The following is a 27,739-nucleotide window of genomic DNA, read 5'->3' on the forward strand; positions in this document are numbered from 1 at the left end:
GCAGGAAACAGAACTCCTCCTGCCTTTCCAATGTGTGTCCACGCCTGTTCCTTTTATATTCTGCTCCCTGTATCTGTTAGCTTTGCATACATGGCAGTTACAAACTGTGGGAAAGCAAGGAGACTTTTGCTTTTTTTAAATCTGCACTTAATGTTTTTCTTTCACAGAGAAAATTCACCTGGAATACTGAATTTCAGGCATAGCGGCCAAAGACATAAGAAGAAAGGAGAGCCGGGCAACAATCACATAGACAGGTAGGCTTTCAACTGCACAACCTAAATGCAAACTGTGTAGTGATTGAAAACAGTCTGAAAATTGAGTGTAGAGTTTAGAAAAAGAAAAAATAATTATAATACATAAATCTGAAAATATGAACCCCAATGGATATTAGGAAGAGTGGCCTCCATTTCTAATTCCTTGAAAAGCAATTGCTAGGAAGATTCTACATACAGAGTAGCTCTGTCATTTGTGTTATTTCCAAATATTTGTCATCATAAAAGAGCGACATTAGAATGTTTTACATGTAAATTCTATTATTTAATGTAGGCTTATCCTTAGCAAATCTCAAATTATCACTTATTTCTTTTTATTTATCAGTGTCGATATCCCTTGCATATGATTGTGTGATTAGAAAATCCTTGGCAAGGGGAAAGTAATCTATCCTCCTGTCAGACACAAAGAACAATTCAGTACCTTGGAAAACAAAAGATGGATTAAACTCTCTGCCCCTATCTTGCTTTAATTTGATCTTGTCTCAAAGTCATAGAACTACAATGGATCTCTTAATTATTTATACAAACAAAAATGGCCAGTTTAATTTTTTAGGAAGGTCTAATTAGCCACGTAATGGCTCTCTCCTGTTTTTCTTTTAGACTTGAAAATCAATTCCAGATTAAACTACTTTTATCTGTTGTTTTTAAATATCTTCCTGGTCATTTACTCTTAAAACCTATTTACATTTATGGAATAAATATCGCTTCTGACAGTAATAAACACACCTTTTATTTTTACATTTACATTTTACAAGACATTTCAACATCTCACGGAAGGAAGCATCGTATCTCAGGGGGGGAAATTACTTTGAAGACAAATAGATCTAGATTCAAATGCCAGTTATACACTGAATTTTACTTTCATCAACCCATAACATTAAAATAATGACATTTACCTTCAAAGATTTAGGGAAGTGCATTAGTTTTCTATTGCTGCTGTAACAACCACGAGCTTAGTGGCTTGGAACGGGCACCTGTGTTATCTCTCAGCTTCTGTGGGTCAGAAAGTCCAGACACGGCATTGCCGGCTTGCTCTTTATAGATATCTCTGATTTCCCTCTCAAGACTCAACTCACGGCATCATGAGGGCTGTGTTCTTTTCTGGAAGCCCAGGGGAAAAATCCCCTTCCAGCCTCATTCGGGTTGTTGGCAGAATTCAGTTGTAGAATAAGGTCCCCGCTCCCTTCCTGGCTGTCAGCTGACCTGCCCCTGGGCTCTGAGAGGCCCCTAACTGTCCTTGCCCAGAGCCCTGTGTCTCAGGATGTACACATGCATGTCGAATTCTTACCCTTGAGTCGCTCTGGCTCCCATTTCTGCTGCGTCTCCCTGTCCCCAACCAAAGCAAACCCTCTGCTCATGTGATTATATCCAGCCCTCCTAGCCAATTTAGCATAATCTCCTAGCTTAAAGTCCCAAACCTTAAGTACACGAGCAAAGTCCCTTTTGCTATGTAACGTAACATATTCGCACACTCCAGGGATTAGGGTCTGCGCGTTTTGGGAGAACATCCTGCCTCCTACAATAAACCAATTAGAGATAATGCTTTCGGAAGCACTAAGAGCATCCAAAGCACAGTAGCTGTTCAATTAACGATTGCCACGTTAAGGAGGAGGGTGACCATGGTCTGCTCAGCTGTTACATCTTCTGGACCCCGGTTTACTTTTCTGTAATGTTAAGATTGTATTATCTCCCACACCTAACGTCGTTGGAGGACGAGGTGGATCATCTGATACCCACCGGGCACCTGGCGACTGTTGCTTCCCACGAAAGAGGCTGTGAGGTGATCACCGAGGTCTCCCGCAGGATATGGGGACGGGAGGGCCCTTATGGGATGCCACGACCCGGCTGTCCAGGCATCGTCTCTGCGTAGCTAGCGTTTGGTTCTCTTTGCTGCACTGCGGGCCCTGCTAGATGTTCCCGTTTCAGACACTCTGCTCCTCGGTCTCCCAGTCCCTTCCCAACACCAGTCCCTGTCACCCACGCGGAGCAGAAGGAGCCGGGAGAATTTCTGCAGGGCCATTGGGTTGTCCCTCAGTTATTCAAAAGCCTTTGATGCATACAAAGGCGTGTCCTTAATTCCGGTCACCCAGATACGTTCAAAGGCAGAAAAGTTTGACAGCCGGCACTGAGGAAGGGCTTTGTCGTTTCTTAAGGGACAACCTTCCTAGTGGTATTTTTTCCCAGGGATGATTCTTTGTCATCCAAAACCGTGGGAGGAAGATAAATAATACCTCCCAGTGTGTTGACAGTAACTTCATAGATCAGAAAGGGCTGTGGAAATAGGTCAGACCAAAAATATATAGTGGTGAGGACTGGCTGGGACGCCAGACTGTCCAGTGTGTGTCAACTGGGGACCGCAGCCAGTCGCGCCAGGGTGGTCACCAGGACCAAAAAGAGAAATGCAAATAGTGTGGTTATTGTCCCTGTGGTCACATTGCAGAGGGGTCCCTTGGAGGACTGAGAAGCCACAGACCCTGTCCTGTGGAGGAACAACTCTCAAGCATTCTTTACTCTGACCCAGAGTAAGAAATACGTTTTATATACACACCCCATACACACACACGAGCATGCACGAAACATTTATATGTGAACAAAATTGAAATATGTTTAAAACAATGCTTATGCTTACTACACTAATTTTTTAAATGATATTCCTCTAATTTGGTTTCATAAACTAGTTATTGAAAATACAGACAATGCTCATTCTGTGACAATCTAGCAAAATGCTAGAAGCGTGAGGGCCTGTAAATGGAATATATAAAACCAGGAGAAAACTCCAAAGTGATGGAGGAGAAAGACAAAGAAGCAAGACTAGGACTTCCTTAGAGTCTTCCGTTTATGGCTAGAAATCTTCATGACAAAGAAATATTGATGATATACAACCAGATGTACAACACACACACACACACACACACACACACACCCCTCTGTGCATCATGTGACTGCGTACACAAGTGTGTTGTTTAAAAAATTGTCTACAGTCATTTGGATTATTACCCGTTTTTTGTTTTCCAAGTACAATAGTTAAAACATCTCAGAAGTTTCAAAGCACACACACCTGCATCAGGTGGGCTCTATCAACCAGGCATAAGTTAGTACCTGATTGGTTATTTTCAAGGATCTAGATCCTACAAAATGAAAACCAACAGGAATTATTCCCAGGTAGGCAAGCCGACCATATAGAATTCTGTTATTTAGATGTTCAAAGAGCCCGTTGAGATGTGGCCCATCACCCCCTGATTTTGTGGGTGAGATTATGTGTGAATACCTGCCATGGTGATCGACACCCAGAACCACCCACGCTAACGTCCAGGCTTCGAACTAGCAAACTTTCCAGAACACCTGGCCCCCCCACCATTAGCTCGCTGGTCCATGCACCGTGGCAAAACCCACAGTTATCTCAGCTTTCTTAGGGCTCTGGATGCAACCATCAAAATGAGACGAAAATAAACCCTGGCTTAGGTAAGCCTGAGTAGGGACTACAAGAAAGAAAGACTGGGCTTTTAAAAAACGATTCAAAATGGAAAATTCCCGAATGATGAGGCAGACTGTGGCAAACTCTAAATATATGTACCCTGTTCATAACTAAACCAGTGCCTCTCAGAATTCAGTGAGCATAAGAATTTCATTGTTAAAATGTTAAAACGTGGATTTGGGGACCTCTGCCCAAGTTTCCGATTAAGTGCGAGGTGGTACCTGAGAATCTGCCTTCTAACTGGCATCACAAGTATCACAGGTGAGTAAGGACAAGGATGTCACACTCCACACCCCTTTGCCACCCCCCCACACCCCCAGCTGTGTGAAAGGTGGCAGGTCAGAGTCCCCGAGCAGAAGGTCAAACCCCAGAGCCCTGCAATGAAGAGTTAGGTGACTGTGACCAGTCACAGTGTCTGTGACTCAGGAGGATCCCAGGCAAACCCTGTGCGTGGGAGCAGGACTCCGTCCACTCCTGTCTTCCACTCTGCACAGCTGCCAGGGACATAGATCACAGTGTCATTGCCATTGTCATCAGTCCTTGCGCTCCGTTCCAAATCTGTGCCATGCACTATGATTACTTAACTCTTAAAGCACACCAGCGAGTATGTTGGCGTTACTTCCACTCTCAGTTTCCTCTCAGAACAGGACGAGGGAGGAGGCTGAAAGGCAATGTCTGCCTCTAGAACTGAATGTTCTGGGTGATCTGAGCTAAAGCAAGAAATGCCATCGCGACACTGCACAGTCAGGGCCATTTGGTCTAGGGGATCAACAGTCTGAGTCTCAAACACATCAGATCAACTGCTGCGTGATGGGGAATCCTAATCCCCCCTTCTCCACCCCCACAAACACAGCTCCCAAGTCAACTCCTAAACAGCAAGACAGACTCGGCCTGGTTTTGTCAAAGATTACGGGGCCAGCGTGCGGGGCGGCTGGTCCTAGAATTCAGCAGGCGTTCGGTCGTAACTCCGGTCCACTAGTGATCCACCGTGGTCAGGACCAAGTTGGAGGGTCATTAGTCCAAGCTATGCTGGTAAATTATGTGCTTTTCTTAGAGCTAAATAGATGCCATTACTCCCTGGTTAATCACTTTTGCATTTGAGAATTTTCACACATCACAGAGACCTGTTTGTTTGCCAGGCAGGAATAAAGAGTCCTTTATAAACCGTGTTGCTGTCTCCAAATGCTGAGATACAGCAAAGACTTCCCAGGGCGTTTGAGAGGATGAGACTTGCAAACCTGAATTGTGTGTGAATTGATACCGTATCCGAGCCCCCACCTACATAGTCTGTAGCTCTTGCCTGGGGTTGCTATAAATATGTCTAATCGACCATTTATTTTTTATGACGCTAAATTTTCATATTTGCTGTCAGCCTAGAATTCCCCTCTGGTGAATCTACTCCATTAGCATTATATTAAAAACAGATTTCCTTGGTTAACAAAAAAATAGAGGGCCTCTCTGGCTTAAAAAAAAAAAAACCCTCAGAAATTAAGATGAATTATTAATTTGTAACATCTGTGATTGGGTTATGTTACACTGGGACAATCCCAAGAGATGCAGGGTGAGCACTATTCCAGAAAATGACTTCATATTCGAACCCCCTGGGGACACGAGGCCAGGCACTGTGTCATCATAGCCCATCCTCGATAAGTGCTGGATGGCTTCCACGGATTGTAAATGGAGACATTGCTGGTGTCACTTACGCTTAAAGGATAAAGTGGTCCCTGCTCCCTTCTCAACAGATATTAGTTACATTGTATACTGTGATTGACAGAGGCATGAATCTGTCAACAATCAGCCTGGCAGGGTTGTTTTTTTTCCCTCCCACTGAGAACAGCTTGATAAAAGCTTCAAGTCTGTCTGTGATTCCTTTACTATTCCTTCCCTCCTTTAAATTCCTCAAAAGCCATTTGGGTTGCAATGAAATTGACCCCCCCCCCAAAAAAAAAGTTAGAGAGCTTATTGGCTTTGAGTTTTAATCTCTGAAATCTGAAGAGGTTTTCAGCAAATGCACATCCTTAGAATCCAAGGTACATGTCGTAAAAGCGTTATTCGTGAAAAGACTTGACTAGTCTTGGACTAGAACCAGCCATCTGGGTGATGCCTAAAATGACTTTTTGAACACATTCCAATATGCCGTTTCCCCCTAGATGCGAAAATAAAGTGCTTCCCGAGTGCAGTTTTTCAAAATATATTATTGTAGCCTGGAGTGTTCAAGTACAAAGCAAGTGGTCTGATTCAGAGGCTTGTCACCAAAAGGACCAACACACCCTTTCTCTGCCCCATTTCCTAATTATGCGTCACTGACTCTCTTATACTACGAAAACTCTGTACGGGATTGTGATGTTAATTGTAGAAAATCAAATGCCTCTTGAGTAAGGCAGATTAGCTTATAAAATATACCAAAAGATTAAAATATGTAAATCAAATTTCACTTTACACATGCAAATCCAATTTCCTTTTATACATTTCAAGAATCTAAATCCTTTCCAGACCCTAATTCAGTGCCTAAGTTGGCCTAAGATTTTTCACAATAGAAAAAGGCTCTTCCTCTCTGTAGACTGGTGATCTACCGTCTTTTCCTCTTTATTTATTTACAGTGCTAATAATATGACTAGATTCTAAAATCTTCTAATAAAATTTTATTTTTTACTTAAAGATTTCTTACCACTTCCAAGCAGTCAATGATCTTGGTTAATTTATCTTCAGGTAAATTCTTTAGCAAGGATACGCTTCAAAATTAAAAAGAAACCTTTAATTATCTTCCTGAATGAAACTATGAATACACGCATACATGTAGACTCTAAAATCTTTACATACGATTTTAAAAACATAATGCATTTTAATTTTTCCAAAGTAAGCATCCAAATAACCAAAAACACATTTTTCTACACTATACACTATGACTTCATGAATACAAGGGCAAAAATTAGCGAGAGAAATAAATTAGTGCACAAGGCTAATGAGAATTAAATATAACTTTTGATATATAATGGTATTTACTGAAAGGGAATACTTCTGTTCCTTTGGTTTAATCATGGAGAAAGTGCTTAAATGGAAGAAGCTATAGTAAACTAATTATTCTAATAAGGCCAACATATCCACAATGTGGCTACTCCATCATGTGTACTTTCCCCAATCTGTCATTCTTACCTTCTGAGGAAATTTCTGTACTGCTCATCTCTAGCTTGGGCTGTTCTCCTCATTATATTCTGGAAAACCTCTCGATCTAGTGCCCACGTTTTAACATTGGTAATCGCTTTAGGGAAAAAAATCAGGAAAACAATTAAACATTGTTTAGCACCACATTGAGAGACCATTCCAAAATGTACATCGATCATTTTATTATATGTTCTCATAGAATGATATCTCTTGGAAAATGCATTCTTTAAACAAGCAAACGGAAGAAGACAGCAAAATGAATAGTGCGTAATTTTATAAACCACTCTGGCTTTGAAATACACCATGATTTGGAAGGGAGTAGCAAAAGATTTCCTTTCTAATTATGTTTTCGTTAGGATGATATTCAAATTAGTTTGTAATTCCCAATTACACACTACATCATCAGGATGTACTCCAGATTCATGCTGTGATACAAGAGAAAGGCAGTCCGTTTGTAGCTAATACAGACAGTGAAAAATTCACAAGCAGATAATTGAAAGTTAAAGGTCTCTCTGTGTACGTGTGTGTGTGTGTGTGTGTGTGTGTTTCTGTGTCTTTTCATGTTGGATACACATTGTTGCTAAAGGGAGCAAATATAATTTAAGAATCCCTATGGCTACTTTTGTATAAAATGCAGACATATAATTTGTAAGAGATTATGAAAAAAAGTGTACAACATCATTTTTTATAGGAAATACATTAAAAGATAAGCATAAAATCTAAAAAAAAAAAGTGGAACAGAAGTGGCTGCTCTAAAAAAATTCTAGATGAAAATGCGGTTGTAAAATTTTTTAAAAAGCGTAACAAGAGCCTACAAAATAGACCCAAATCCAAAGCTCTGGACTAGCAAACTTTAAGTAAATTAGAATCATCTCAATATTCCTGCTCAAAATACAGGTTCCTGGGCTCCACTGCCAGAGATTCTGATTCAAGTTGGGAGGAGAATCCCAGAATCTCATTCATGTTCCTTTTGAAATTGATACATTTTCATTGGCTTATTAATTTTTCTGGTTTACAATATGGTCAGAACCTTATAGAGACTAGAAAGAAAACATTCTGGATGAGCCAAAGGCAGATGTTCATGTAGTAAAAACCAAAGTGGCAATTAAAGCAAATATTGGCATCATTCAGTATAAACCATCTTCCTATTTCACATACAGGTATCTGATGGAAAAGTTCTTTTTAACTTGAATTATTGAGGCAAGCACTTCAATATAAATCCTTTTACAAGCATAGCATTTCTATTAATAAGAACAGAAAGGGCAAAATGGCAGACAAAAAGCCTCCGCGTCAGGATGTAACTGTGACTTAACTAGATTAACATTTCATAACAATTCAAAGTTGCAGCATTTCATCTCCGGTTACCTTTCACAGAGGCCGTCCTTGTACAGTTGTACAAAATCGCCAGCTCCCCAAATGTGGTCCACATAGGAATGGACGACAGCAGTTTCTCCCCTTGGAACACCTCGAGTCGACCCTCTATCGAGTAGAATTAAAAAAAAATGCAAATAATCAAAATCTACCTAGATTCCATAAATTAGAAAAATAAAATAATAAGAAAGTATGCCAAGCATACAGCTAAGATATCTTACGATTCTCACGATAACAGAGTGGTTAAGAGTGTAGCCTGATACCAGCTCTGCCACTGACTCACTCTTCGTGGGGTCACTTTGAGAAAGTTACCCGTTCTACATGAAGTTCCTCATCGTTCACAGGCATAATGATAATCTTTATTTCGTACAGTTGCGAGAACTATTTAAATAAGTTAATACAGGTAAAGAACTTACAACAATGGCTCGCACATAGTAATTGCTATGTAAGCATTCGCTTTTGTTGATGGTATTATATTACCGTTGTTTCAAGCTCTTTCCCCGAAGCAGCCTAATGACAAGTGTTTTCTTTGAAATTCGTTCTACCCCGTGAAAAATGTAGTGCATGAAACTGTTTCTCTTTTACTAGGAGCCCAACAATCACCGTATGCTTTAAAAGCACAGCATGGCTGTTTACACCAATGGAGGACAACTTACTGTAACCGTAAGTACACTGGCCCTGGGGTCACCCTGCCTGGCTCTGAGACCAGGCCATCCTCATTTTTGGCTGCGTGACCTTGGGCAAGTTACTTCCTGGTACCTCCGTTGTCATCTAACCTCTCATTCATTTAAAGGGAATTCATGTCAATTATAAATAGAAATCACTAAGGACAGTGCTGGGCACTTACCTTTGCCTAGACAGCACTTCAAGCAAACCTTTCACAATTCTTTTACCCTGGAAACGTTCTTCTCCTTTCCCTTAGAACAAATATCACCGAAACCTTATCGAACTAAAAGCATAAGCTAAAAAGATCCAGTTTTGTAGAGGGAGAAAAACGGTGGGGTAATATCTCTTTCCCTTAAGAATTAGTCTTTCCTTTTCCTAATTCACCACTAAATAGCTCTGGGTCTTCGCTGTCCAACCGTTCATTCAAGAAATCTGATCGATTACAGCTGAATTCTCTTCCATCAAAGCCACTGAATGGTACTTTCCAGTTGATACCATGAATCTTAATGCATTTCAACGTTTTTTTTTTTCTAATTGGTTCTGGCGCGGGGAACTTGAGCAATGCTGAAGGATTGTATGGGATTTCAAAAACTTAAGCTCAACATGCTTTTACTCTCGGCTATTCAGGCTATGTTTTATAAAGGGGAGGTTTTTAATTATCAAATTAATTTGCTCAACCAGGTAATTAAACCAGGCAATTCAGTCCTGACATGACACCATAATGAATGCAAATAAGAAATCATCCAGCCATCATTTCTGGGTGTGCTGTAGCTCTGATCTCAGTAGTTGTGCTGATGCTGACTTCTGTTCCACCTCCTCTCTCCCTGAGCCTTTTTTCATCAGAACTACTGGCAGGGAACAGGGTGGGCTGACATGAGCTGCTCATCCTCTCCTAGCAGGTTCAATAAATATTTATTGATTTAGTAAACTATCTTCTCTTGCCAGAACGCTCTTGTGTTGCTAAAGCAGCATTGAAATAGCCCAGAGGAATGATGCAAGAGGGAACAATCGTTCTAGGTCGCCTGTCCCTAAAAAATTGAAGGCTGGCTAAATTAAGAGTGTAACTCACTACTTGAGTAGAATAATTACTTAGGAATGACTAGATAATGTTAAAGATGCCTACAAAGATGTATATGACAAATGATACACAAGTAACCGTAAAATCGGCATGTTTAAAGAATCCAAGTATAAGAAAACAATCTTTTCTACACTACGAATAGAATAGTATATATTTACCAATTTATTTAGATAGGCAACTTCTGCGCCCACACCGAAGACCCCAAGGGAATAAGAAGGAAAGCACTGCTTAGATTATCAGAAACTAGAAGGCAAGATGGAAATAGGCCATCTCAGGTCACCTCTCCATGTGGGGAAGCTAGTTTTAAGTTTTTTCCCTACAACTCAAAGAACTGGGGCAGTTTAGAACATGCCAAAGTGTTCAATAACCTTAACCCCTATTCAGATAATTTCTTTCTTCTATATCTAAACAATTTTTTTGGAGTAGCCATTATATGATCTACATGCATTTGAGAAATAAATCTTTTGCCTATCTAACCATTAGAATCTTTCTAGCCCGTAAGCGTGTTCAAGTGATTAAAGATGAAGGAAACCATTTAAATGATTCTGAAAACACCTGTTTTAATCGTAAGATATTCCATTTCATTTGTCTGCTAGTGAACTATACCTAAATTATCTCTTAACATCATTGGTACATAATCAAAATGTTTTTCCAGAACTGCACAAATAATTGTTGTCTCTCCTGGTACATTACCTAAAAATGCCATCACAAGCTCAAGTGTTTTGAATGGAAACACTCCGCGGTATTGTGATATTGTGAGCGAGTGGTATTGTGATTAAACGTAAGGATTCTTAAGTCAGATCACCTACGTTTGCATTTTACCCCCACTTATGAGCTGTGTGGCCTTAGATAAGTGACTTAACCACTCTGGGACATCCACATTATGGAGATAATAGAACTTGCCTTAGAGGGTTGGTGGGCAGATGAAAGATCTCTCTACTAAGTGCACAACAGGATGCCTTATGCATGGAAATCATTCAGCAAATATTAAGTGTTACAATCATCATGATTAGATCAGCAATGTTGCTATGTCATGAACTCTGTTACATTTTCTACAAATAGAGGAAACAGTTTTACATTTTTATAAACGTTCGCAAAAAAATCCTAAGACAATAGGTAAACTATTTGATACATGACAATTGGAATAATCTGTGAAACCCACCTGCCAGCACAAAGATGTGGTTTCCTGGTTCTCCTTGCTTGATAATGTAACTGCCCTGCTGGTAGCTCCTCCCATACATGCATTCCACCATGTCTTTGATCTGCTGGGGATCCAGCCTCTTGAGAAACTGATTTTTATTAAGGGCATCCGTAATGAGCTTCTTCTCACTGGCATCATAGAAAAGAGATGCTAGTTACAATGAGTGAAAACCATTTTTTTACTATTTAGATCCACTTTATTCTGTTTCTTGATATCACTGACTACATACGTACAACTTTGTGTATTTCAATGAAAAATCATTTTGAAATGTGTGTGGTTTTGGAATCTGAAAATACTAGGTTCAAATCCCAGCTCTGCCACTTCCTAGCTTCGTGATCTTGGACAAGTCACTCAGCCTTTCTGAATCTCAGATTTCTTGTCTGCAAATAGGTCATAGTCATCACACCTCCTTCATCAGACTATTACACACATTTACTCAGACATCGTGCCAGTAAATATTTAATAAATGGTGGCAGTAGTCGTTGGCAAGGGTGGTCGTTCTAGCATGTTCTGGGGGAAAGAGGGGGATGGGGAAAGTCCTAGAAACCACAGAGCAACACAGAGGCACTGCCAAGACGCTCTGCTCAGTTCAAAGGTCCTCCCGTGGGGCTGGGTCTCAAATCCATGCCCATCTGGGAAGTATCCTTTTATGGTCCCTTTACACCCGCAACTTGCACAGGTAGCATTCCGTGAAACAATAAATTCTTGTTTGCTAAGTTGCTTTGGGAAGTTGGGTTTGTCACGGTTCACCTTTGGTCTTGTATGTTAGAGCCCCGTGTCCTCACTGTTTTTATCAACTCAAAGTATGTATCTTGCCATCTTCTTGGCACAAGGCTCAGGGCAAAGTCAGGCCAGGAGCCTCCATTCTCCTTCTCTCTTACCCATCAAGGATCTCTTGTGAGGATGGGGCTGTGGCTACCTTGTGTGTGTGGCACTTCAGAGCTTAACTCTGTTTACAAATAGAAAACGTATTTGTCAAAGGCACAAGATCTGGGGCTGAAATACCAAGATTTCATTCCACCTCCTGCCATTTACTAAATTTCCTCAGCTTGTAAAACAGTAATGAACACAGTCCACAGATCACAGGATTTCTGTGAGAATTAAACTAGTCCACAATATCAGGCACTAAGAACAGTAGCTGTAACATAAAATATACCACGTAAGGATTAACCGTTGCTATAATAAATCGTTAAGTCACCAGCAACTTAAACGCTGAGTTAGAACGGCTCTAAAAACTCTACACTGAAGACCTACCTTTACTTATTTAAGGAGACCACTTCGAAATGGTAAAACTCCCGACAATCTATCCTCTCTGCCTGTCCAGCCTCCCCAGATTCAGTGAACCCCGGGTTCCCGAACTCCATGCAGGCTACGTCCCAGACCCCTCTGTCTCCCTGCAGTTTATTCCTCTTCTGAGCTTTGATCCAACTGACAGCACCAACCGTGGTGTATACGGAGGGTCACACGCGGGTCCCCAGATCGGTACGGTGCTTCCCGAGGCTGAGGAGGGCAGGGAAGGGCTCACGTGGCATTTCTGCCCACGTCCGTCCTGCCTCAAGCACCAAGACAACTGTGCATCCAGCGGTCAACCTTTCACTGAAATTACGTTTTCCGTTTATGTAGATACTGTTTAGCAAACTTCAGCACCGCCAGAGCAAAATTAGAGGCGCATGCGGCATGTCTGGTGGAACTCAGGCCAATTAATCAGAGACATCTGGCAAGTTGGTGCTATGACCGCCTGTCCCTGGAAATGCTTAAACTATCATTTGAAACTATTGTTCTTCCATGAAAAGGAAAGATAAAACAAAGACTTAACCATCTGACTTCCGAGGGTGACTCCAGTTTTAGGAAGGATGATTAGTTTTATTTGTCACTCCCGCCCCACCCGGAATAGGTAAAAGAGGAGAATGCTCTGAGTCACACATTCAAATAAATGTGGAAAAGGAGTGAGGAAGAGTATGCTTGTTATCATTTGTGTTTTCCTTTCCAAAGCAGCACTGAGCGATCAAATTTGCATTATAGAAATGTGTTTCCTTTGTTGAGTTAGGAATGTTTCTATGGAAAAACTTATTGATATTAATATATCACTAATTATGTTCCAGCCACCACTCTGAATACTTCACCACTATGGAATCATTTAATCCTAACAACAAACCCACAAGATAGATATTATTATTATTAACTCCCACTTTATATATAAAAGTAGCCAAATCAATGCATCTGCGTATCATCCTTTTATAGTGAAAGACACACCCATCTTTTTTAATGCTCTGACTTCTAGAAAATTGTTTCTTAGAAAATTTTTGATAGACTGTATTACATAAAAGAGATACAAAAATATCCAGTGTTTACTTTTGGCTTTTCTCCAAAACTGGAAGGATTTAGAAATGGAAAATGAATTGCAATACTGAGCACTTTCGAAACACTGGAAAATTTAAAAATCTCTGAATTGATGAAGTTAGCTGTCTGTGTTTAGCCAGTCACGTCAAACTTAAGAAGAGATATATTTGTACTTTCTGCAAGGAAAACTGAGGCACAAATTAGGCAATAAAAATAGTGTTTCCATATTTTATTTGATTTTTCGATTGAGAACCACAAGGCTCTGTGAAAACAGATGAGGATTATTAGGGTATGAATGATCTAGTTTAGTTTCTTTAGGGCTTAATCATTAAGAAATCAATTAGCCGATTTCTTCCTCCTGACCACAGCACAAACTTGCACCCATTTGGCTCGTCTACACGGCGCGGAGAAGCATCAATAATCCTCATTTGAGAGATGCAATGCGTTTCCTATGCCCCACTCACTACAGTTGCACAAAAAGGGCTGTGGTTTGGCACAGAAATTAACTATGCATAACTACTGATTTTCTTCGCCTGGTTATAACAGAGCTAATGAAGAAATTCAAAGCAATTTCCTTATCTTAGACTGTTCAGCACCAGGAGAACGGCGTTTTGCCTCAAGATGTCCATAAGTCTTTGAACAAAGTAATTGAATATAATCTTGGTTCAAGGGAAGAAATCTAGTGGCATGTGTAGGGAAAGGTCAAAGATGAATTGCTACTAAATTCTCTTACATGTTGTCTATGTATAAAAGCATATTGCTACTTGAAAAGTTTTTTATGGGCAAATAATATATTATACTTACACATATATATATATATATATATACAATGCACAATATACAACATTGCTGTATGTTCATATATCTCTGATATTTCAGAGGAGAACAATGGATGATGTTCAGTTTTTCAAAAATAAGCCTAAGTTTGTGCCATTTTATAATTTCTGAATTCATACCACTGAAATTAAATTATTATTACTTTTGAAAGGGAATAGATAAGACTTTACAACAATTAATAATGCAACTGTGGGTTTAATAAAATTCTCCCAAAGTCTAATATTAACCAGACTTCTTTCAGACACATATTATGATTAATAATCTGGTGTCATCAGCTTCCTTAACAAATATTTATTGACCCTTCGCTATATGCCAAGTATTGTCAACAAACTGATGAATTAAATCTCCCTTTATGATTTTGTTGGTAAAATTAATCATTTGTTTAGGTCAGATGTTTTATCTTGATTTATACTACTTGTGTCTGTGCATAAATTAAAATTTGTTTTAATGTCACAGATCTTGCATTTTGCAATAGAGATCCAGGCCCAACCAAGACATTATCAAGGCGAAAGATCGAATTTCAATTAATAAATACTTCCTCATTTAAACATAATGAAGAAAGGGAAACCGAAATCATGATGTATCTATTCAATCTTTTCTGGGCAGAAAAATCAAACTTTAGCCAGAAAAGAAATGTACAAACACTCTCTCTCTCTCTCTCTCTCACAAGGATGCAGTGGTAAATATTTATATGTTCTTTTAAAAATTCTAAAAAGTAATTCTAGCTTTTAATTGCTCCCTCTGCCGGAAATGCTCTTTCTACCTGGTCCATGTCCCTTTTCATCCTTCAGGTATGTTACAGGTCACTCCGCAGCCAGGCCGGCACCACAAGCCTGCTTCTCACCCTTGTCACCCCTCACCCCGGGCCCCACCCCCTGTACTGCTGGTTTCCATCAGACCATTGATCCCAGCTAATAATCACACATCGCTGATTGTTCCTGTGCACACTGCCTGTGTCCCCATGGGAAAGGCTCTGCCTCCGTTCCCTGGCATGTGCCTGGCGTCTCCCACGGCGGCTGGGGGACACCAGCCCTCGACACACACCATGGCAGGAACGAACGTCCATCTGAGCCTCCCGCTCAGCCCTCTGTCAGGATACCTGCAGACTCACTGTTCATGTTTTTTATTGTACGTGCCTATAATTCATTGTGCTTTACGTATATTTGTAAGTCCAGTCCCCTAGAAAGAGAAGTATACACTTCCTACTAGTAACCCTTCTCTCCTCTAGGGTTGTCAAGATAGTGGAACTGACTTCCGGTAAACCCAGCTCCTCAAATATATATATATGTGTGTGTGTGTGTGTGTGTGTGTATATTTATATTTTTATATATTATATGTCAATCAAAATATATATTATGAGATATATCTCTATATATCAAAGATACACAGCTATACACCACGTCAAAGTCCAGGTGAAGTACAATTTCTGCCTTAAAGAAAACTTCTAACGGGGGATCCTTTTGCAAAACGAGAGCATTTGAGGAAACCCTCCATCCCCAAGTCTGAACGGGTTGACACGCTCTTGGCCACCAAGGAGGCGTCATAACGATCCCTCCAGCGTTTCCTAACACGGAGGCCACCTGAGTTACGAGGCTGCGGGAACGTCTTACCTGGAGTCCTTTCTGACTCTCGCCTTCTCGAAGGAGAACTCGGGGGGCTTGTGGAGGTCGTAGGTTCGGGTTGTTGGCTCGGCAGACACCCCCGCCTTGGCCCCCCGCCGGCTGTGCAGGGAGACCGGCCCCGAGGTCTCCCGCTGGGCCCCGAGGGCCGCTCTGTCCGGGGAGGCCGGGGCCGGGCTGGCGCCCTGCAGCTGCAGCACGTCCTGCAGCTTGTTCAGCTGCACGCACTTGCTCTGCAGCTCCTCGGTCAGCTCGGCCACGGCCACCGTCTGCCTGGACAGCTGCTCCCGCAGCTCCTTCAGGTGGTACTCGCGCTCCTGGATCTCCGCATCCTTTCTCCTCAGCTCTCTCTCCAGCTCCGCCACCTTGCTCCGCAGGGCGTCGGCGGCCGCGTTCCCGGAGGGGCCATCCAGGTGCTTGGAATGCTTGGGCTTCACCGACCCATTCCCCATGTTGCTCGGGGACCTAAGAAAGGGCACAGAGCGGGAGTCACCAAACAGAGCTCTGTTTTCCAGCAGCCCCGACACCGCCCGTGCCCGTCCGCTTCATTAACAGGCATCGCCGTTTGGGAGTCTCCCCGTGCGTCCGGAAGAAAGCTGCTGACTGAGTTCCTGAATCCCCTCGGGGAAAGCGTCCCCTGGGCCTCTGCGGGCACGAGTATCAGACCCAAGCCTTCTGCACGAATGGCCCGGGGGACCGGCTGTCTTCGCTGGGCGTTCTCTCCGCACAGCTGTCAAAAGCATCACAACCAAACTGTGATGTGAGCGCCAGCGTGGCAAAGGGAAAACGCAAACGAGCAGCTACAGCAACGGAAGTGTGGGAGAGTCACAGCTCTCACGGCCCCTGTGCAGCTGCCGTTAGGACGCCCCTTCCCCTGATTTAGAAGACAACACATCTGCATTGCTCAGGGGCGAAGGCAGGGGTGGCATTGCATTCTTAGCACTGTATCCTGCCCTGGATAGTTATTGAGCTTTGCGTCTCTGATAATGCTCACTGTCAAAAACTTCTGGACTGTGGTCACTCTAGCAGGAAACAGAGGTGTGGGGATTCTTCTACATCCTCTACTTTATGTCCAAAGCTAAGGTGGTCCAAAAAATAAAGACCTATGGCCTGAGGTCTACTCTTTTCCTCTTAAGAATATCTTCAGCATAGGCCCCAAAGACTTTATCACCAATCCAGTGAGTCTCAGGATGTGATATGCAGATCAGAGGCTAGGAGGGAGGATTTTAGGTGATTTAGAAACATTTTTTGAGTTCAATTGCTGTTTCTTTATGTTGACATTTACTGGAAATATCAATGGTTAGCACTGCAAAGTTATAATCTCATTGATATTATTATTTCAGTGGGAGCTAAATTAGGTAATCAGGTTTATTGAGCCAATTCAATGAAAATAAAAACAAGTCATCTGCAGGAGATGAGCACATAGAAGCAAAATCGTAAAAGAACTCAAATTGGTGAAGTTTGGGAAATATTGCTTTGATTAATTATCATAAGGTTTGGACAGACACGGTGGCTCATGCCTGTAATCCCAGAACTTTGGGAGATAAGTGTGGGAGGATCACTTGAGACCAGGAGTTCAAGATCAGCCTGGACAACATAGCAAGACCTCATTTCTAGAAAAAATATTAGCTGGGTATGGTGGCACGTGCCTGTATTCCCAGGCACTCGGGAGGCTGAGGCAGGAGGATCACTGGAGCCCAGGAGTTTGAGGTTACAGTGAGCTATGATCAAACCACTGCACTCCTCCCTTTCTAAAAAAAAAAAAAAGAAGGAAAAAAAAGAAACACAAAAACAGAGCGCGACCGTTTCTCAAAAACAAAACAAAACAAGAAGCTATCATAAGGTTTAAGGCTTTTGGGGCTAGCTATTCAAACTTCATACTTTTGCACATGCAATTTTTGAAACCCATAATCCAAGAAGCACTACCACAATTGTAAATTAAGCCTGAATTCCTTCTGATTATCTAAAATTAGGAGAGATTAAACTCGCACATTCTTGCCCCTCTCTCCCTACAAACTTCAAACTTAGATAGAAACAAAATACGTATACTTATTCCACCAGTTCTACCAGAATAATTGTGACCTCTACAACAAGAGTATGGATGCAAGGATGAGGTGGCAGAGCCTCCAGGGTTCAAACAGATGCAACCAAGTAACCAATGCAAGTTGCCTAGGGCGGAACAAACAGAAAAATAAATGTGCTTATAAAAGTAATCTCACAACACTCGGATAGTTATTCCTCATAGAATTCAGGCTCAAAGTAGTCATTAATAAACATCAGCCTCCAGGGAATTGTCTTAATATGTCACAGAGATGTGACAGGTTTAACCTTTAAGTTTCTGTTGACTTGGCAGCATTTACTATATTCTTAGATACTAAGAATATATAAGAAGGCAGAGGAGACTGAAATGCAAAGAAGTGGCCCTGGATACATTTGTATCCTGAATAAAAAATTAACAAACTTGAATGAGATGATGAATTGCAGGCATGAGAACGGCGTTCTCAAAAATATCTTAAATTAACGTGTGCACGAGTTTCTAACATGCAGCAGTGAGCTGCCTTCTAGACAGCCTTTTTGGCTCGTGGACAAGCATTCTTAAGCCAACGAAGAAAGGAAGGAGGGGTGATGGTAGGAGGGAAAGGATCTGCCTTGTAAAGAAAAGAGCAAGCACAAAAATGTTTAAATCGAATATTGAACTAAAATCTCATTCTTCATTCATGGGAAAATTGTTTACTAAGACCTTCCTGAGTGTCATATACTCTTCACGGATTTGCAGTCAAATTTGACAGAGGAAACAGTTGTAGCATTCTAAACATGAAAAGGCCTAGAACCATTTTTGCTCCATGTATGATACTCAGAAAATTCTGTAACCGTCCAGTGCTGTTACCAACCTGAAGCACAATTAGGTAGAGGGTGTTACATTCTCCCCAAACTCCAGTTATTCTCTGGTTTTAATGGAGTCCATTTGAAAGCTGCATAAATCTTTCAAGCTATTTAGCATTCCAAAGAGAGGTGAAAGGAGAGTCACTAACGCATCTTTTAAGTCACTAATTTAAGATACGCAAGCAAGTTACTAAATGGCTAAATACTACCACTCTGATTTTTTACTGAGTCCGTCCATTTAAATTCTGCCGTCCCTGAAGCCTTTTCAAGTCTCTGGCTTCATAACACCTAATTACGAAGGTTCGTTCTGTTTCCTGCATCAGTCACTAAGATAAGCTATTTCTCAAACGTGGATTGCTCCTCAAACGAGGAGAAGAGAACCACCGGATGTGGCCCCAGCAGTCTAGCAACTGCAGGTCACTGAAACCACTCTTATACTCAGAGCAAAGCACACGGTGTAATAAAAACTGAGCTTGGAGATAAAGACCAGAATGTAAGTTGCGCCGTGAAGTCAGACCAGTCAGGGCTATATAACCACCTGCCCTTTCCCGATCCTCTGTAAATTCCTTAGAAGCCCTGATTCTTGGTTTTCTTATCTAGAAAATGGAACATACTTATATCCATCTCCTAGGGTTATTATGAAGCGTATGTTTGTAAAATACCAGGTGCAATGCCTGGCATGCAGTAGACATCAAGTAAATGAGTAGCTTTTATTATTATAGTATTATTACGTGACAGGAACTTAAGGTCTCAGTGTGAGAAATGCCCAGCGGGGGTCATTTCTGGGTGGGGCAGGAGTCTAGTAAACTGGAAGTCTTGCTCACAAGAGGTCTTCAGAGATACTGATGACTCCCCTGACAGCAGGTGGGGTAGGGAGCAAATCTTACTCTGTACCGGACTGTATCTTTCATTAAGAAAAGAAGTCATTTTGGAACAAGCAGCCTGGGAAATAAGACCCATGAAAAATGGAGACAAAAAAGCATTATGAATGACACAGTTCAGGACTGCAAAGACTCCTCGTGCTTTGTAATTCCCTCATGTAGCCCCTATTTACTTTCACACGTTGCAATGAAATCTTTAAGCCCAAAAGGCCCAGCTAATTATCTTTGAAGGAAACAAAAAAGCCTGGTTCACTGGGGAGGTGATACTCTCTCTTTTGCTGCCAGGGACAGGAGAGAGGAATAGAGTGAGTACCAGCGTTTAGCAAGAAGAGAGGAAAACTATATAATAAATCATTATTGTGTTAATTTAATCACCATTAAAGAAATGGTACCCAGCAAGAGGAGCAGCATTTCCTAAAAGAGACACAAGAAAAGCAACAGTAACTGTGAGGTGCTTGCAGGCAGATTCATACCTGGCAGTCAGTGTGGGAGGAATGAAGCTTTGTTGTCTGTTTTCCCTCCAGCCTGAAAGCCGTTTGAAACCAAAATCTTGGCTCTGGTCTAGAAAATATCTATTTCTCTCTCTACCCATCTGGAGTCTGTTATAAATACACACACACACACACACACACACACACACACACATACATATAGCTACATGTATAGCTAATATGGGAGATGGTATATAGTTCTGGGTAAGGTTATAGAGCCAGGGTCCCCGTCCAAGCATTTTCACCTGGTGTTTATGTGCCCTCAGGTAAGATACTAGGCTGGAGTTCAATAACAGAATAAACAGATAGACACGTAGATAGACGGACAGATAGATAAAATAACACTATCATTTAGAGCCGTCAGGGCTAGATGAGATAAATCATAAGAATTTAGCACAGTGCTTGGCTTATTGATTAAAAAACATGTACTACACCAACGCAATATTGTAGCAGAACACAGGCAGAGAACTGACACCCAACTTAAGACTAACTATAATACAAAGCTACAGTATCAACACATAAAAAAATAGAATCTAGACACAAACTTTATACTTTTCAAAAAAATTAGCTCAAAATGCATCATAAAGCTAAATGTGAGACAAAAAACTATGAAACTCCTAAAAGATAACATAGCTGATATTGGGTTTGCTGATGACTTTTTAGATAAAGGAGCAAAAGCATAATTCATAAAAGCAAAATTTCATAATTTGGACTTCAGTAAAATTACAAACTTCTGCTCTGCAAAAGAAGACGTAAGAAAATGAAACAAGCCATAGACTTGGAGAAAGTACTTGCAAAATATATCTAATAGAGGACAAATTCTTAACACTCAACAGTAAGAAAACAACCCAACCAAAAAAATGGGCAAAAGATCTGAGCAGATATCTCACCAAAGAAGAATCACAGATGGCAAATAAGCACGTGAAAAGATGTTCAACATCCTATGTCATTAGGGAATTTCAAATTTAAATGAGATATAACTACACAACTGCTGGAATGGCTACAATCCAAAGCACTAACAACACCAAATGATGGTGAAGATATAGAGCAATAGGAACTCTCCTTCATCACTGGTGGGAATGCAAAATTATACAGCCACTTTAGAAAACAGTTTGGCAGTTTCTTAAAGCTCAGTATACTCTTATTATATGATCCAGCAAACGCACTTCTTGGTATTTACCCAACTGATATGAAACATAGGTTCTCACCAGAACCTGCACACAAATGTTCATAGTAACTTTTTTCATAATTGCCAAAATGTGGAAGTAACCAAGATGTTCTTTAAGTGGGTGAATGAATAAACAAACTGTGGTATATCCATATAATGGAATAGTATTCAATAATAAAAAAGTAATGTCAACCAATGAAAAGACCTGGAGGAACTTTAAACACATCTGGCTAAGTGAAAGAAGCTGATCTGAAAAACCTACAGACTGTATGATTTCAATTATGCAGCATTCTGGAAAATGACAATAAAAAGATCAGCCACTGCCACGAGCTTGGGCAGCGGGAAGGAGGAATGGGGAGGTGGGAAATGGGATTTTTAGGGCAGTAAAAACTAGTCTGTATGATACATGTCATTACACACTCGTCAAAACCCATGGAATATACAATGCAGGGAATGGACCCCAATGTAAACTATGGACTTTAATAATGATGTATCAATATTGGCTCATCAATTATAATAAATGTATCATACTAATGCAAGATGTTAGAAACAGGGGAAACTGGTGAGAGGGGGATGTACAAGAACTCTGTACTTTTCACTCAATTTTTCTGTAAACTTAAAACTGCTATAAAATAGAAAGTCTATTAATTTTAAAAAAGAAAGCAAGGTGATGACACATTCAGGGGACAGGCTGGAACGCATGATGGATGGAGGAAGAGTGACGAGTAATGAAGCTGAAAAAGAAAGAGACTGAAGTATTGAAAACTTTGTATCCGGATTTTAACGTAGGCCAAGTTATTTTTCAAGTGATGCGGTCATATTTGCCCTTTAGGAAAATAATTTTCTTGGAAATAAATATGGAATGGAGTGAAAAGAGCTTAGAGGATGTAAGACAAAGTAAGAAGCTACTGCACCAGTCCAAGTAATAGGTGACAAGCACAGGACTAAGGCCAGCCTGACATCCCATCTCTATTCTAGTAACTTGAGCTTCTTGAACTCAAGAAAAAAACGGACCATCTGCATGTTGGCCAGAAGAGAAAAACATTATCACAGGAGATTTGGTAAAAGTTACAGCTCTAGGTAACTCTGCAATGCCCTTCCCTTCAATAAATCCTGAAAAGCAGCATAGATTCTTTTTGATGATATCAACCGTTTAGCTTGAACTCAGAGGAGGGAATTAGACAGGCTTTTATAGATAATATTCTAAGTGCATAGAAGACTAATGCATTCGGTGTTACCACTGGCTTGTCTCTCCATAGTTCTTTTAGAAAATAATTTTTCTCCCTGAAGCAAACCACACAGAGTTGTCCTCGTGGGAAACAGCTCAGTTGTACATCAATGCCACGATTAAAAGCGTCTGTCTGTCTGACCTTGTGCCTGCTGGCTTGGAGCTCTGTTTTGAATCGACTGCTTGTTTTCTCTGTCCACAGCAACTGGATTTGGAGAGTAACTTTCTCTTAAAAGACAATCACATGAGCTGATGGTACCAAAGTTTCAGCTACTCTAGAAGTTGACTATCTCTTCGAAGTGTCCCTCCCCCAGCAGAACCTTCACAGTGAATGTTATTAATGTCACACACCCTACTTCTGACTGCCACATTTGGCAGCGCTCCACTCAGCTGTTTTTGGGTGCTACACTGACAGACAGACAAACACACAAAAATGGACATCTGTAGATGTAGGTCGGGAGATGACGGCAGACAGGATGCGAGTGGTGGTGAGAAGAAAGAGAACAGAGGTTTGGAAATTTACGCTGTGGCAATGGGTGACAGGTGAGGTCACTGACCAAACTGAAGAGCAGATCTGAGGGACGTGACAGTGAGTTTAATTTGGGTCACACTTAGTTTGAGAGACCTGTGGAACCCTAAGGAAGAGAAGTTCAGTAAGCAGTAAGAAATGAGGGACTAGAAAACTGAAAGCAAGGAGAGGAAGAGTGCTTAGGTCCGTGTGAGGCTGGAAAGAAAACCAGAGATGTGGTGGGAATGGCCGGACGCTATTGCTTCCGTTAAAGTGAGAGAGGCTGTGAAGTGATTAATATTGAAACGAGAGGATGGGGGGAGGCACACTTCGGGGTAGAGGCTCTAATCAAGATCTCTCGATCTTGGAAGGCCTGGAGGAAGGTCGTATTAGTCACTCTTCATTCATTCATTCATTCATCCAAAAATGACCAGAGGGCACCATCTACGGGTTAGGAGCTGTGTCGCTGGCGGAAGTCAGGAGAATGAGCAGGCCTTGCGGAGACAGCCGTGAGTCCGGGTTTATGGATGTTGAGTCTGAGATGCCTGCGGGGCATCAAGGTGGAAATGTCCAGAAGGTAGAAGCAAAGAAGCAAAGTCAAGGCAAGAGCCTGCCCCCTCGAGGTAAGGCTTGAAACCCCATTAGTAGACGGGAGGACTGGAGGAGATAAAGGAATGTCTGTCTCTTTCTTACGTGTGAACATACAGATAATACCTGTGTGTGTTATTTGTGGGAGAGGCGGAGGAGAGGCTAACAACAAAGAAGGAAAAAGAATCGTGCACAACTAAGAGGTCTAGAAATATCTTGGAGGCCATGCAGAGACCATTTTCAAGAGGGGAGCAGGCTAAAGCTCACATCCCACCGATGTGTCAAAGCAAACGAGATCAGAGGCAAAAGCACCGGATTTAGCCTTTCGTGGAAGAGTTGGACAGAAACTCAATTACACAGGTCCGGGGAAAGAGCTGACACAGAGAGGAGGGACTTCAAGAGGGTGTCACTATTCATGCAAAGGATTTTTGCAATACTGGAAACTGGAGAGAATTTGTACGCCCAGCGTAATGAACCACTGAAGACAGAGAAAATGAAAACACGGGAGAAAGAGGGGATCATCGATAGGAAAATAGCCTCGAGGAAGCAAGAAAATACAGGGTCCCAAGACTTGGGCGACATCCAGGGAGCCTTGTCTGGGAGGTGAATTCTCATTAGTCTCCCTCGTAGTGATGCCAGAGGACCGGAGTTAAGTATTCCATGTCTAGAGAAGGACCCCTGGGCATCATCTTTTTATGTCACTTATCCTTAGTCACACAATGTCCCCGATGGAGAGGATGTTCTCTCATTCTCCAGAGAGGATCCACCACATTAGCGCATACTCTCTCCCGGGCAAAACTGAGCAAGAAGAGCACCGGCGACCTCCCGCATGTCATGCGAGGCGATCGCCTTCTCCAGGAGTTAAATAGAAACTCGCAAAGCAAAGAGACGATTTCTAAGTGTGGGTACGAGGGTGTGGCAGGGGACAGGTGTATGTATGGGGGTCTCTTCCTTTATTCAAAAAAATAGATAAATAAATGAAACCACCCCGGAGACTTTGGGACCAAGATGAAGACGGGGACATGAAGGCATTTGTCCGCGGTCATCCCCTACCACCTATCAATTCTGCCCGCGTGGTCTCTCTCTGTCCTCAGCTACGGCCTCACTGCCGTGGGTCTACACCCTGGTTCTTCCCAAACTTGAATCCGTTTCTTCTTCCCTCCTGTCCCAAGTGGCTGGGTTCTGGGGTTTGTTTACTCTAGTTTCTCCATCGCCGGGAAATGACAGAAACGTGCAAGCGCCACACGGTGCCGAGAGGGACAGAGAAGGCCCACGCAAGTTCACCGAGACTCCTGGGAAGCCTCGCCCGGGAAGCGTCGCCCGGCGGCCCCGGCCCCGGCCCCTGCGGAAGCCCGGGCGCCCCGGGGCCTCCCCGCCGGGCTGGGCGCGCCCCTCCCGGCCCCGGCCCGCCCCGCGCCCGCCCGCGAGCCTCACCGAGCCGCCGGGAACTTTCCAGGTGCGCGGCGGGTCCCCCTCCAGGCGCGCGGCGGGTCCCCCGTGCGCGGCCGCCCCCGCGTCCCGGCGTCCTCGCCCGCGCAGGCCGAGCGCACCGTGCGCAGCGCGGGCCCGGGGCTGCGGGCTCCGCCGTGGCCGCCGCCCGAGCGCCGCGGAGCCGGGGACGCGGGCGGGCGCGCTGCGGGCAGGAGCTGCGGGCGTCGCTGCCGCCGCCTCGCCGCTCGCTCGCTCGGGGGCCGGCGCGGAGGAGGCGCCGCGAAGGAGGCGGGAGGGGGAGGGGGAGGAGGAGGAAGAGGAGGAGTGGGGGAGGAGGGCTGGGGTCACCCGGGCGACTGCCTGGAGGAGCCGCTGCCCAGAGGCGCGGTCACCCGCGCGCCCGCGCCGGCCCGGACCTTTCCTCCCGGACAAGCCCCGGCGACAGTCGCCGTCTGCACTTTACACCCAAAGCCTCGGAGCGAGGCGGCCTCGGTCGGGCGGTAACGTCGTGGCTGTAAGCGCTTCTCGTGGCATTATTGTTGTTTCCATTTCAAGCGTGCGGGACGAGGGGAGAGGAAAGTTCAGGGAGATTCATCTCCTCGTCCCCCCCCACCCCGTCCCCTGCCCTCAGCCCGGGTTCCCTGCAGCTCTCCCCGCCTCCCCTCTGCCACCCCAGTGCCCTTCCCTCCCCTCTGCCACCCCAGTGCCCTTCCGAGAGGACTTGTGACCCCGGGGCCCCAGGCGACTCGCTCTTCCCGGACTCTGGAGCCCTAACTTACATCTAATTTGCCGGCTCACATGGTGCCCGGGCGGCGGCGCGCCCAGTTCCCGGGGACAGAGTTACACCTTCGGGATCCTTGGTCCTCTGGCGGCAGCTGTCTTGACCGCCCAAGCGGATAATGCCGCCCGTCGCCTTCTGGAGCGCATGTTTTTTCCTTCCCGAGCCGCGCACTATGGTTTTCTAAATATACCCCTGCGCCCGCCGCGTTGTTTGCTGGGCGCTGGAGCCGTGGGACGTCCCTGTGGCTTCGCCCCTTCGCTCTGGCCCGGAGGAATTTCACTGGCAAATCCGCCGGGACAAGGGCAGGTCCTGTGCTGAGGGGTGGCAAGGACAGTAAGGGTCTATGCTCCTCACGGTGCGTCTAGACCGGGTTGGAACTCGGCTCTCTTGGGGTTTAGACCGCACGATGGCAGCGGGGCTCTTGTAGCATCGTTTATATACACTGTTACATGTATACACTGTTATACATATGCACTGTGACATACATACGCTGACATACACTGTTATACACATACACTGTGACATACATACACTGTGACATACATACACTGTGACATATATACACTGTTACATGTATACACTGTTATATATACTGACATACATACACTGTTACATGTATGTATACACTGTTACGTGTATACACTGTTACATACATGCACTGTTACATGTATACACTGTTACACACTGTTACATACATGCACTGTTACATACATACACTGTTATACATATACACTGTTACATATACACACTGTTACATACATACCCCGTTACATACACTGTTACATATATACACTGTCACATACATACACTGTGACATACACTGTTACATATATACATTGTCACGTGCACTGTTACATACATACACTGTTATACATATACACTGTTACATATATACACTGTGACATGCACTGTTACATACACTGTTACATATATACACTTACATATATACACTGTTATACATATACACTGTGGCATACATGCACTGTTACATACATACACTGTTACATACACTGTGATATACACTGTTACATATGTACACTGTTACACTGTTATACATATACACTGTGACATACATACACTGTTACATGCATACACTGTTACATATATACACTGTTACATACATACACTGTTACACTGTTACATACACTGTGACATACATACACTGTTATATACATACACTGTTACATACATACAATGTTACATATACACACTTACATACATACACTGTGACATATATACACTGTGACATACATACACTGTTACATATATACACTGTGACATATATAAACATATCCACATGGGGCCCATGTAAAATATGTTGAATGGAGACATTTAAGTTTCAGAGAAGGATCTAGTCCTGTTTGTTTTTGTGCTAACTGGAGAAAAATAAGCAAAAGTACACTAAGTACTTTTTCATGAACTTATGCCAGAATCTGTACATTTCATAAAAACCTCCGAAAAAGCCTAACTAGAATAGACAGAGGTGAGGACAAATTCCACAGGAAAATGGACAATAATTAAGTTATTGTTAAGTCTATGCACTTTTAAGTCCACAGACTGGATTTTTATGGCAAAGACGAGAAAAGCAGAGATTTTCAAAGTCCCTACATCTCATTTAATCCAAGTGTGATTGTTTGTTTTGTTTTGTTTTTAACTATGGGTTGCTAATTAATAAAATTGATGTATTGGGTCAAAACTAACATTTTTTTTTTCTTTTTTAGAGGCAGGGTTGTGCCCTGTCACCCAGACTGGAGTCCAG

At 42.8% G+C, this 27,739-nt stretch overlaps 1 protein-coding gene and 1 long non-coding RNA gene across 3 annotated transcripts in view; one reads left to right on the forward strand and one right to left on the reverse strand.

The window, feature by feature from the left end:
* The window catches only part of PRKG2 (protein kinase cGMP-dependent 2), a 54,648-nt gene extending 38,167 nt beyond the window's left edge, over positions 1 to 16,481 (reverse strand). The window contains exons 1-5 of one of the 2 annotated variants that reach the window (XM_045536915.1): positions 16,013 to 16,481; positions 11,187 to 11,353; positions 8,275 to 8,388; positions 6,901 to 7,006; positions 6,416 to 6,479 (exon numbers count right to left, since the gene is read on the reverse strand). In XM_045536915.1, the coding sequence (XP_045392871.1) occupies positions 6,416 to 6,479; positions 6,901 to 7,006; positions 8,275 to 8,388; positions 11,187 to 11,353; positions 16,013 to 16,473 (912 nt within the window). In that variant the 5' untranslated portion in view covers positions 16,474 to 16,481. The remainder of the gene's footprint in view (positions 1 to 6,415; positions 6,480 to 6,900; positions 7,007 to 8,274; positions 8,389 to 11,186; positions 11,354 to 16,012) is intronic. The other variant, XM_045536916.1, reaches the window with a different exon arrangement.
* Positions 231 to 27,739, forward strand: LOC123627374. The gene is made up of 3 exons (XR_006731256.1): positions 231 to 254; positions 8,869 to 8,943; positions 27,702 to 27,739. It is a non-coding gene; the product is annotated as an uncharacterized LOC123627374 (long non-coding RNA).

Source organism: Lemur catta, chromosome 24 (genome assembly GCF_020740605.2).
Source record: "Lemur catta isolate mLemCat1 chromosome 24, mLemCat1.pri, whole genome shotgun sequence".
In the NCBI taxonomy this organism is placed as follows: domain Eukaryota; kingdom Metazoa; phylum Chordata; class Mammalia; order Primates; family Lemuridae; genus Lemur; species Lemur catta.